Source organism: Orbicella franksi, chromosome 11 (assembly GCF_964199315.1).
Source record: "Orbicella franksi chromosome 11, jaOrbFran1.1, whole genome shotgun sequence".
NCBI lineage: Eukaryota > Metazoa > Cnidaria > Anthozoa > Scleractinia > Merulinidae > Orbicella > Orbicella franksi.
In genome coordinates, this window is record NC_138155.1 from 27,585,011 (window position 1) to 27,596,771 (window position 11,761).

The 11,761-nt window shown below is 40.3% G+C and overlaps 1 protein-coding gene across 1 annotated transcript; it reads right to left on the reverse strand.

The window, feature by feature from the left end:
* Positions 1-51: 51 nt before the first annotated feature.
* On the reverse strand, positions 52-9,261 carry LOC145502617 (uncharacterized). Its single transcript, XM_081481947.1, has 8 exons — positions 8,896-9,261; positions 6,442-6,749; positions 5,421-5,538; positions 4,463-4,748; positions 3,787-3,818; positions 2,637-2,917; positions 2,435-2,504; positions 52-1,904 (listed from the first exon to the last, which is right to left on the reverse strand). Exons 1-8 carry the CDS (start codon positions 9,248-9,250, stop codon positions 1,573-1,575), a joined length of 1,782 nt encoding a protein of 593 aa, XP_081338073.1. The 5' UTR covers positions 9,251-9,261; the 3' UTR covers positions 52-1,572.
* Positions 9,262-11,761: the final 2,500 nt, after the last annotated feature.

Here is an 11,761-nt window from a genome sequence, read left to right on the forward strand (position 1 = left end):
GAAAAGACCGTCAATATTTCTCCGCAAAATGTTTGGCCGCTATCTTGAATGTTAGTATTTTCTTCTAATTTAACTCGTTTTTGTTATGTCCCCGTATTAGTAGGGGAGTTTTTCCCCAGCTAGGTGGTTGATGACATTCTTAATAAAGTTTTTATCTATCTATCTATCTATCTATCTATCTATCTATCTATCTATCTGTCTGTCTGTCTGTCTGTCTGTCTATCTATCTATCTGTCTGTCTGTCTGTCTGTCTGTCTATCTATCTATCTATCTATGTTTTAAGCAGTGGAACGTCGGGGAGACAAAGAAATTTATACTAAGGAGGTGTACGATAGCCGAGAGGAATCAGCTTACTGACAGTTCTAAATTATCAATATTTAAATTTTAGCTAGCCGTCTTTCAATGTGCACTGTACTGTTCCGCTACAGAAACGTCTGACTCAAATTCTAATGACGTAACTATCACGCAGATACGTAGGTCACTGACGGGCGTTTCTCTCTGTCACAAATTTTCGCGCGCGAGCCACGACCAATCAGATCTCTTTAGTGTTACGTCATCAGTGCGGGTCTTGCAAAGGATGAAACTGAGCATGCGTAAAACGAGAGACCACTAGATGCTAACTTAGCACTAAACTTATTTAGCACACCTAAAACGATGTCTTCGCTAAATTGAAGTTTCATTCTGTTCTTTTGAAGAGCAAGTTCTAGCCCGTACACTAAATTTCTACTCTTAGAGGTAAATCTTCACTATTTACAAAACCGAAAATAAACGAAAAGCCTTTTCGCCAGATATATAGATTTTCCTTAAACGATTAAATAACTTGGTTCATACTTGAGCACAGCATATATAACTTGAAGTAGGCCTTCATTGTGACCAATGACTGTTGGTCAATGACTGTTTTTTGGTGAAGATATCAAGGAAGTGACCATTTTCGTAATACCCAGTCTTTCCCCTCCCTCAAGTGAGATTCCACCCTCCACTTCAGATTGTGTACAGAGCGTCCGTGAAAAGTGAGCAACATACACCTAACTTTGACACCTTTGCTTTGTCGACTAGAACACTGGAATAGCTAGGAGAACCACTGACGTTTTTGAGAAATGCTCGCTTAAGTGAGGGAAAAAAATACTTGTTATATTCGTCAGGAGTTATAAGAGACAAAGAATTCCCAATACTCTCACTGACAAATCAGAAAAAGCACGAACATTCCAACAGTTGTGTCGTCAGTTTGTCACCGTCAGGGTATGTCGCGTTGCTAGGCAACTACAGTGCCGAGAGCTCAGTTAACTCTCGAGAATGGAATTCTGATCGAAAAAGATTCTTGAATCCCGCCAGCTCTTTTTCACTTCGATTTGTTCCTCTATTGGATAGACGGGGTTTGAGGCTTGACTGTGATAAATCCAGCATAACCATAGCAAGTCACGCATAGCGAGTCAAGCTTACAGAAAGTTACGCTTACAGGAAGTCACGCTCATGACTAGTCACGCTCAAAACTAGCCACGATCATAGATGCCGTGACCAGTAAATGATTCTTATACCACACTATAGACCCATTCAATGTCACGGGTCCCATTCTCATTCAGCGGGATCATCGTAATCATGGTAACAAGAAGCATCTTCACTAACTACCACGTGACATTTTGTGTTATCTTCATCAGTATTATCCGGGTCGGCGTAATCGTGAAAGTCAATATTGTCTTTTATCGCCTGCTCGTTGTTATCTTCATGGTCTGATATGACGATAATACCTTCTGGCTCGTCATAATCATGCATGTCTGAAGATAAATCGTTTATTTTTTGTTTCCCTGGTTTGGAAGGGTTTATTTTCTTCATAATTACCTCCAAGGGAGGATCTTCGTAATCTAAATTGGAATCCATGGAAGGATGGTGAGAAGAATCAAACGAATCTGAAATTAAAGTTTTGAGAAAATATTAGCATTAATAATACGTTTTCCCTATGAATTAATTACAAAGACAAAACCACAGAGTCACTGAAGAGTGCTGGATCTTTAGACGTAGATCAGTAGATCTATATCATCCACATTTGTAATCTGCAAAGGGATAAATCTATCACCGCAGATATAACAAATAAAAAAAATTTCGCGATAGCAAGCAGTAAACGGTAGTATTGTTACTATTGTAAGCAATGATAGTATTGTAAGTGATGTCAATATTGTAAGTAGTGTAAATAATGTTAGTATCGTAAATTATGTGTCTTCCAATTGAAAAAAAGTGATTCTCCCAGCAAAGAGAAATTACACAAACGTGATAAAAAAGACTAACCAATTGAATATAAAGATCAAAACATATTATTTGCCCGATATTAGTTCACAAGACAAGCGTTTAACAGGGGCAACCCAAGATGACATAGAAATAAGGTGACTCGTGCCTAGGCGTCCTACAAACATCCTGCAACTTTTTAAATGACGTAAATCACCTTCACTATCGGTCCGTTCTTCTAGCTCCTGGTAATCGGGAATCTTTTCTTCATTAACAGTCTGTAATACCTACAGGAATGTTAGCACAAGTGATGAGAATAAAGACACTGATCATTACTTAATTCTCACGACTAACACCAAAATAAATCTCTGTTAATCAGAAAAGGAGAATTTTATGTTTCAAGCTGTGAACCGACTAACCTGTGGGTCAACATCTTTTACCAAAGTCTGATAATTTCGCCCTTCTTCCGTATCGTCTTTTATTAAACTAAGATAATTGGACGAGCGGGCCCCTTGGGTGGGCCTCTGTCCAGTAGACAGCGCTCGGTAACCAGGCAGGCTGTCTGACTGTTCATTGGGCTTCGTATTCTCCACCAATGGCTGATACTCGGGCCATTCTTCCTCGTTTTCTCCGCTTCTGTTTGTGATTGACGCCATTTTTAACGTGTCCGAGGCACCTCGCTCGTAAACAGGATTAGAGGCTGGGAAACAAACAGACCTTGTTAGCTGCTTTGAATGTGCAAGTGATAAGGAAGTCTTGATATCACTGAAAGTCAGGAGGAAAGATGTGACAGAGAATAAATGTATACAGCTTAACTGGCGTTTAGACTGCGAACTTAACTCAGTCTACGCCGCGTTAAAAACTCAACGTACGTCTCGCAGTAGTTGCCACTTAACAAATCGAATGTGGTTTAGCGTGGTCTGTACTCTTATTGACAACGATACGCGTCATCACAGTGGTCAAAATGTTGTGGACTCACTCGGCTGCGCCTCGTGAGTCCACAGCAATTTTTTTTCAGAGCGCGAGCTGAAAAAGGCATTGCGCGACATATTGACGCGAGCAGCATTGTCTGGACTCTTATCGACAACAGCAAATTAGCCAATCAGATTGCGAGATTAGCAGCAATTGTGGTAAAAATACATTTTGTTTTATATTCCCTGACTTTGCCTGATAAAAATAAAATTTTTCTGACCAATAACTACCAAATGTCAGATATAGTACATGTAGTGGCCTTCTAGCTTGTCCTTACAGCTGTTCTTTTCATCCATTCATTTTAGCCTGATGAGTTCTCAACCTTCTTCATTAAGGAAAAACATCGTTGAGATCACAGTGACCCTAGATGTGTTTTTTCCAGCCTTCAATGGTATTAAATCAGCGGTGTTGTGTTTCAATTTCGCCGATTGTTCTTCAAAATGTAACTTTTCCCCGACACAGATAAAATTCGATGACGTTTCTTTGACCATGAAGAATTTTGTCCTGAGCGTTTCCTGGCCTGTGGCAACCCTGTCGGGCGTAAAAACGATGTTCTTTACGATTTTTTAAAATCAAACTTCTCATAAGAAGACTTACCGTTCTTGGCTTCTTTTCTCATATTAAACCGTCTGTATGAAAAAAACAAAACAAGAACCATTCAGAGTGGTTTCCAAAAGTTATGGCCTATGGCTTTTCATTTGAACGACACACGCTAGCCTATCGTATAATAAACAGAACCACATGAAAGTAGGGCTCAATAGCTTTCATTTAAATGGTGGAATCCTAGGTTTTATTTTAAAGGTTGGAACCACCTTATACAATGTAGGAACGGTACCACATGAAAGTACTACTCAATAGCTTTCATTTGAATGGTCACACACTCGGGTTTCATCCCCAGACTTCAAAGTTAAAAAGTAAACAGTATCACACGAAAGTACTGCTCAATAGCTTTCATTTGAATGGTCACACACTAGGGTTTTATCCACAGACGTTAAGGTTAGAACCACCTTGTACAGTGTAGTGAGCGGTACCACATAAAAGTACCACTCAATAGCTCTCATTTGAATGGTCACACACTAGGGTTTCATCCGCAGACTTGAAAGTTAGAACCACCTTGCACAGCATAATAAACAGTACCACATGAAAATACTGCTCACTATCTTTCATTTAAATGGTTTTACTCTAGGTTTTTATTAACAGGCTCAAAAGTTAGAACCTCCTTGTACAGCATAATAAACAGAATTCACGTAGTTAACAATGTTAAATTGCTTACCGGCTGCGTCTCCACTGAATAAAAATAACCGCTACACACGCAAGGGAGACGAACAAAGCCGCACCTAAAGCTGCCAGAATAATAACAACTACGTTGTACTTCTTTGGTTTGTCTCCGAGTGACGTATCATCAGCAATCAGCACATGTGTAGTCGTTGAAATGGAGACCCTTCCAACAGACGCGAAAGTTGTTGTGGCTGCTTCTGTCGGTGTATTCCTCTGGACAGAAGAATTTCTTACGCGGGTGCTTTTCATTGATGGTATTAAAGTTGGCTTGATGTCGGTAACTAAGGGTAACAAGGAAAGGCGAAATTATATATGTTTGGACAAATACTGCATTTGCTAGCAAAATTTTGATTGCAGGGTCCAAGTTTGACAGCGGGCCAAAACTAGACCGCTTTGCTATTTGAAAACATGTTCCCTTTTAACTCATGTTTAAGTATCTCTTACTCTCGAGAGTGAGAGACTCCTGTGATCAGATTTAACTAGGATTTCGGGGGGGGGGGAGGGGGGTGGTGGTGAGTGGGTTTCTCATATGAAAAGGTCAGGGATGCTTGTTGGAAAATTTGAATTAAACCCCTAAAGGAGACCAATGTGGGCATGGCTCAAGCTTTATTTGATCCCTAAAAGATAGCACTTACAACGGAATAGCATCGATTACCAGTCGCTGCTCGGGAAAGGAGCCCGGGCTAGTAGACCGCTGGAAATCGAGCGTGAAAACGGAAAAATGAGCGGGTTTTTTATTATCATTTCTTCGAGTGCACAAGATACTTTGAAAACTATAACTACCGGGGTTTCATAACCAACACCCTAAGTGAGACCAGTATATCCTTGATTTATACCCCTATAAGAGGCAATGAGCATCCTCAACCTTTTCAAACGGGAATTCCCCCAGGCTAGGATTGTGCGTGTTCTCGTCGAAAATTCCAGTTGTCTCTAAAACAAAACGTTATACTTACGGGATCCACTTTTCTTGAAATGCACGCAAGAATTCAAAAGTTTTCCTTGCTCGCCATGACATTGCAACTTGAGCGACAAAATGCGACCGTCATACTGCTTTCCAAAGTTAGTGGTCCACTGAGCAATAAACGTAGAAAATATACGATAAACGTTAAAATTGAAAGCTCATATTTTGAAGTTGAGTCTGACTTAACGTACCCTTTGGAAAAGAAACAGTTAGTATGTATACGAGGATGATGCTACGTCACAGTTTGCGTGATTTGAAAAGTTTAGCCCAAATTCTTCAAGTTCGTCGTTTGTAATCTATAATCTTGTCCATCCTTAACCATCCTTGTTCCTTTATGGTTTATTATTACCTTTGTGGTGTTTTTCTATCTAAGTAACTACTATTTTCAGGTTTCCTTCACTTTAAAGGTAATTTTGTACGTGGCCAAAACAACGCAAAATACCGTGACTGAACTCCTTTAAGATTAAGGGGCACTTAGGAGAGGCTGTAATTATAAGTTTCTTTTCACCAATCCATTCCTCAAGAATCTCTTTGCAGCTTATTTTTTCCCATGACTCCTTAAATCAATTCTGACCAGCTACCTGCTTTCCTTCTCTCTCGAAAGTTCAAAAATGTTCAAATGTTGTTGTTGTTTATAGTGGTCAATGCGCTTAGCTAAACCAAGCTAGTTCACAGGCATGCCACTTAAACTGAAAGAAACAAATATATCAACTAAACATATAAATAGGCTTAAAAATTCCAACTGGCAGGAGGCAGACCAGTTGGTTATTTACAAGAATGACCGAGGAGTTGAACTAGGTTCTACCGAGAAAAAACATCAGCTAAGTGGTCAGAGCGGGACTTCAACCCGCGACCTCCGGATTTCAAGTCCGGCGCCCTAACCACTCGAAAGTAACGTCCTATTCGCTAATCCACTACAACCTCCCACTGGGCTCCTTGAACAGAAAATAACGCTGATCTTTTGCGGTATCATTTATAATATTATACAGCGTAAACCATTACTTTGCACTTACTTTGAGAAAAAGCTTGTTCACACCTTCAAGAAAGGGATCTGGTCGAATTTCAACCTTTAACTTTGACAGGACTTGTTCATCAGGTGGAAAAAGTTTCCAACTGCCATTAAAGAGATAAAGCGATTCATTGGAGAGAATCTCGCATCTCAACAAGTTCTTAGCCAGTTGGAAGTGAATAAGGCCGACCTCCTTCTTCCATGGACACAGGTATAAGGTATTGTTGCCTGGAATTTCGGTGCTCAGTGTGGTAAGAACCTCATTCAGACACTGAAAATGGTCCACACCCAAAACCGTGCGATGATTACACCCTAGGAATCATAAGATCATTTGTCAACAAAACCAAAGATAGATGTAACCAATTAGAACATTCTTGTTCCTTGGCGCAGGAATGCAGCATGCTCTGGTACACAGTTACGTGTTTTCCCACGCTTGCCGCTGGCTGCACTTTCTCCACACTTGCCACTTCCCATTTCCCGCGCTTTGTGCTGGTTAAATATTTTCCCGCGCTTTACGCTAGCCAAACACTTTCCCGTATTTGGCATTGGCTACATGCTTTCCCCAGCTTGCCACCGGCTAAATGTTTTCCCTCGCTTAAAACCGGCTACAAGTTTTCCCGCTCCTGCAATCAGTTAAAATGTTTTCCCGCGATTGGCATCGGTTAGGTGTTATTCCCCACATGCAATCAAGCTACATGAATGAATGAATGCGTTTTTTTTTTCTTTTTTGCTTTTACGTTCAACGTGATTTGTAGCTCTTCTTGCGCAAACAAATTTGCCCATCGATTGCTTTTGCCTATATATTAGTGCAGTCGTTAGAAAACCTTATTACGCAGTTGCTATAATTCGTGCGGTTTTCTACATTTTGAGTCATAGTAAACATCATGTTAGAATGCTGGAAACGGTCTTTTCGCCTAGGGTTCTTGTTCTTCTTGTTCTTGTTCTCCTCCGTTTACTTCCACCAGATTTCCGTCCCTGAACTTTCGCCTAATCTTAACAATCCGGCGCTAAAGCCTACGTTAAAGAATCGAACGTTCCGTATGATAAATCCTATAACTGTATTAACATTTCGTCCTCACTTTTGAAGTGTTCATACGCCCCTTAACTTTTCCACCGCAAAAATCTTACTCTTCTCTCTCATCTTAAAAGGACTCCAAAAGCTAGAAAAGTAGGTTTTAAGCAGTGGTTTCCGCTTCCGCTCAGGCCACACTTCCGTAAAAGGGGCGTTTTATCACTATACTATTACGTACTAGCCTGCATAGCTTGGCAGTTTAATTTTATAAGCTTAAAAACCGCCAAACTAGAACATAATAGGGAAAGATTGCGTGACGAGCCAAAGATGCGTGCAAACAAAATAACGCAAGAGACTACTTGTGAACGCGTTCTTCCCGCGGAATGCACGAAGAGGAACATAGTGAAAGTGAAAACTGGGAAAGATCTGAAAACGGCCGAAAACTAATTATAGTTTGTCCAAGTTGTTTACAGTAATGATCATAAACATATTTCAGCCGTGACATAAATACCATAATCGTATATATCACTTTTCCGCCAGCGCTTCCGTGGTATCATAGGATTCCGAGTCTTCCGAACGCCTAGACGACAATATGTTGAGAATTAATTCGAGACAATTCTTTCTTTTTCTTTACATTAAAGTTGTCGACCACAACGCTTTAGTGATAATAATCTACAGCTAAATCAACAGACGAAACATTGACCTTGGACTTTCACAGGTCTCCACAGTTCGACATAGTCATGGCGTAACATGTCGCTGTCATAGTTCATCACGAAAGCGAAGAGAAGGTTCTTCGAAGCATTGATCAAACATTCGTTGTAACCAACAACACACCAGCTAGATAGCCGTTTAACTTTCACAGCCGGTTTTCCTTATGAACATACCGTTTGGATAATAGTGAGCGACAGAATGAAGGCACAAAGCAGTTCTATCGTTTGCCTAATAGGCTTTACTTTTTTAAGCAGATCAAGTAATCCATCAATGGGACGATCTCGCGTGGTACGCTACTTAAAAAAATTACGTCAAAACAACTTTAAGTGTAAGATATTAGAAGGAGAACAAAAAGGAAGTTTGTTTGTTGTTTGTTTAATTTTGCCCTCCATGGTTGAAAAGAATCGCGACACTAAGAAGATATGAGCGATGATTGAAAACTCGAAATCTTCTTGCTTTCATTAAAATTCAATGCCATGGCTAAAATAGCAGGCGTGCTATCAACGCCTCTTATTTTCTGTCAGCGCAGAGTACAGTTTAGCCATCGCCCATGTGTACAAAACGGAATAAATTGTAACCCTTCACTGGGAAGGTTCCAAATGTTGGTCGCCTTTTGGCGCCGAATATCGACGAATATCTCACGTCCCGCGCTCGATGCCAAATTCACTAAAAATTATCTGTTGATCCAAGACTTCACTGAAGTCTGTCTTAGTCATGATAATAAAATGAGCTTACCTTGAATAGTACTTTGGACTTTCAAAATGGACATCAATCGATCTTCTGAACTGCAGTTGCCGTTTCTTTGAAGATATGTCGGTGTTTGGCTGTTGCACCTACAGAAACAGCAGTTGACCCCACAAAATGGCGAATTCTCTCCGTCGAAAACGCATTTTGCACCACTGTCGTTACAAGATCTTGAAGAGTTTATGTTTTGAAAAACATCACCGGCTGTGTATCTCGTGATGTTAAACGAACCGCTTCCACTTTCAGCCAGAAGAACAAACGCGAGTACAAATAATCTCAACAAGAGGTTGACCAATTTTTGTGACATTTTGATCGGATAGAGGACAAGAGTATAATGGCTTCCCATAGTCACGGCGTGGCTGGTTTTAAGACACAATCCCACACTATTGGTCTAAACGAACGTGCCCACAGATCCGGCTTTTCTACTTGAGATTGCTGTGGCTTCCAACAGGATATCGATTTAAATGCTTTTATTTTTCTAATCTTTGATAGATTGTGATATTTGAGAAGACATTTCGTCTACTGTCGAATATGTCGCCCCCACCCTGCGAAATACAAAATCCGAAAATGTTTCGCAGTTTAGTTTCACTATCTCCCCCATTAAGAAAAACCTTCTAAAAAAATAAAGTTGGGCTAAATACTTCCCTGTAAAAAATCTCACCAAAAATAAATCAAATCGTTTGCAACATGATTTTGTCCACAACTTGCTAACCTGGAAGTTTCCGGAATTTTCGATACGTTACAGATAGACGTGCGTGACGAAAAACCGGATGTGAATGAAATGTAATAACGGTAATTTGTTACAACCACCGTCACGTTTTTTAATAACCAATAGAATGTTCGGAATACTAAAACTTAAAGAGTAAAAACCTTTCTTTCGTACGCTTTCATTTCAATATCGATTCAGGGTAGGGCTTGGCTTAATCAGTTCTGCTTTGATAAGTGTCCAGCACTTAAAGGACAAGAGACACGGATTTCATTAGTTAGTCTGGGTACCGTATAGAGATCGAGAGGTCGTAACCGTCTCGTAATCAACTCAAAATGGCTCACACCATAAGCATGAACATATGCAGGAACTCCACCCTGTATTACCATTTTCTTACTTTGTCGCACAGTTTTTAAAAGCCATGTCACTGTCAGTTTTACGTTTTCAACGATGGCTCTAACGATCAATACAAATTCCCGTTTTTCTAAGAGATTATGGTAGGGTATTATGGATTTCAGGAACTTGAGAGAATAATTTCAGATTGTAAACAAGCAGTCACATTAGACACAAGCTTTTTGGGTTAACGCTAATCGTGTTAGTTTCGTGACCTCACTTCAGTTTGACACATCCAGCAGCACGAGATGGTCAAGTGCCCGTGTAGTCAGGAGGTGTTCAATGTTGTGATAACAGTTTGCATATCCTCACGTTGCTGATACAATACGGACACCCGGAAGGGACAAACTCAAGTGCCATTTATGGGGGTATCTATAATCATGCTCTAATTACGTACATTCCAGCTCCATAAAGTGCCTGTATGAAGGTATAAATGGATTGCACGCAAGCGTTTATCACTGCTAAAATAGTGATAAAATTTGATGAAATTATGGTCTACACAAGGTGTTCTTATTATGGAGTTTAGAACCTGAGAAATGGCATCTTGGCCTTTCCGGACCAAGGAAACTGTCTATAGAAGCGAGTGGTCAGTTATGAGCTCGAGTTTATAGTAGTTTTGTTTCCTCCAGCATGGCCTGATCTTGTTTATGCTTGTTCATTAGTGTTAAATGATAAAACTAGAGTTTACACGAGTTCAGCACCAGGCAAACAATCTGTTACAACGAGGTCTTGATAGTAAATCTGGAGGTACAGTTCATATGATTTTAGTTCTAAGACCAAAGAGATGAACTCAACAAACAAGGCCTATGTTCCGTGAGTGCATACGAATGGATTATATTTCACTGCCGCACTGAGGACATAATCATAAAACACTGCTCGAACGTTTCTTAAAATAGTAATTGTTTTCACGTGGGCGAAGCATCCTCGCCCTAAATTTGAGTACTCAACGCTGTCTGTTTGTAGAATCAGAACATTGATGACTTCATTTCCAGCGAAAATGATAGTCTTGAGTGTTCCCAGCTGGTTGAAGTTAAATGACAAGTGGACATATAACAATTTCCTGTGTCTAAAACAGGATCTAAGCGCCGATTTAGACGGTAAACTGCACATAGAAAGTCCACGTACTCCAGTAACGTGCAGTGACAGATCTAGTGTGTTCAAAACGGCAAGGAAGGGGAAGAGAGTGATACAGAAGATGAGGCTTTTTTACTGTTTTAAAGCGGGAGAGAAGTCCTTCTGCCTTTTTACTAAAAAGTCTTTCCCTTTGATCTGCCCTGGGGTACTCGCCTAAAACATTCGGTGGGGGTGTGCCGCTCGGCCATGAAAACCCTTACGATGTACAAGACTAAGAAATTCTAATTTTGCGACCCTGTTTCACTACGTGGATCGCGTTTACTTGACGTGATGTAAGCTAGTTTAGTTCGTGACTTTTTCTCAAGTTACCGGCGCTTTCTAAGTTTCATTTAAAAGATCGGCCTTTTCAGTCTAAAATTCTACTTGCCCCTGTCAGCCAAGTACGGGTTCAAGGCATCTTTGGCCCAAACTTGGGCTACAATCTTTGTCAATAAAGTAGGTAAGACCATCACGTTCCAGTTGCAATGGTGGAAAAATAGCGTGTGTAGGGCTTCGCGCAAATTCACTACAGACTTTAGGCTGAGGGGAGAAGGGTCATTCTATTCAGACATTCTATCCCGTCTAAGATTATGTGGATCACGATCGGCGTCAGAAACTTAAGTCATAGAGTTTAAACAACTCTTC

Bases quoted from the DNA above. Each gene is read 5' to 3' on its own strand.
- LOC145502617 (XM_081481947.1), bottom strand. From the start codon at position 9,250: ATGGGAAGCCATTATACTCTTGTCCTCTATCCGATCAAAATGTCACAA. The intron at 6,750-8,895 runs GTAAGCTCATTT...TATGATTCCTAG, and splicing joins AGTCCAAAGTACTATTCAAG to GGTGTAATCATCGCACGGTT. The intron at 5,539-6,441 runs GTAAGTGCAAAG...TTTATTGCTCAG, and splicing joins TGAACAAGCTTTTTCTCAAA to TGGACCACTAACTTTGGAAA.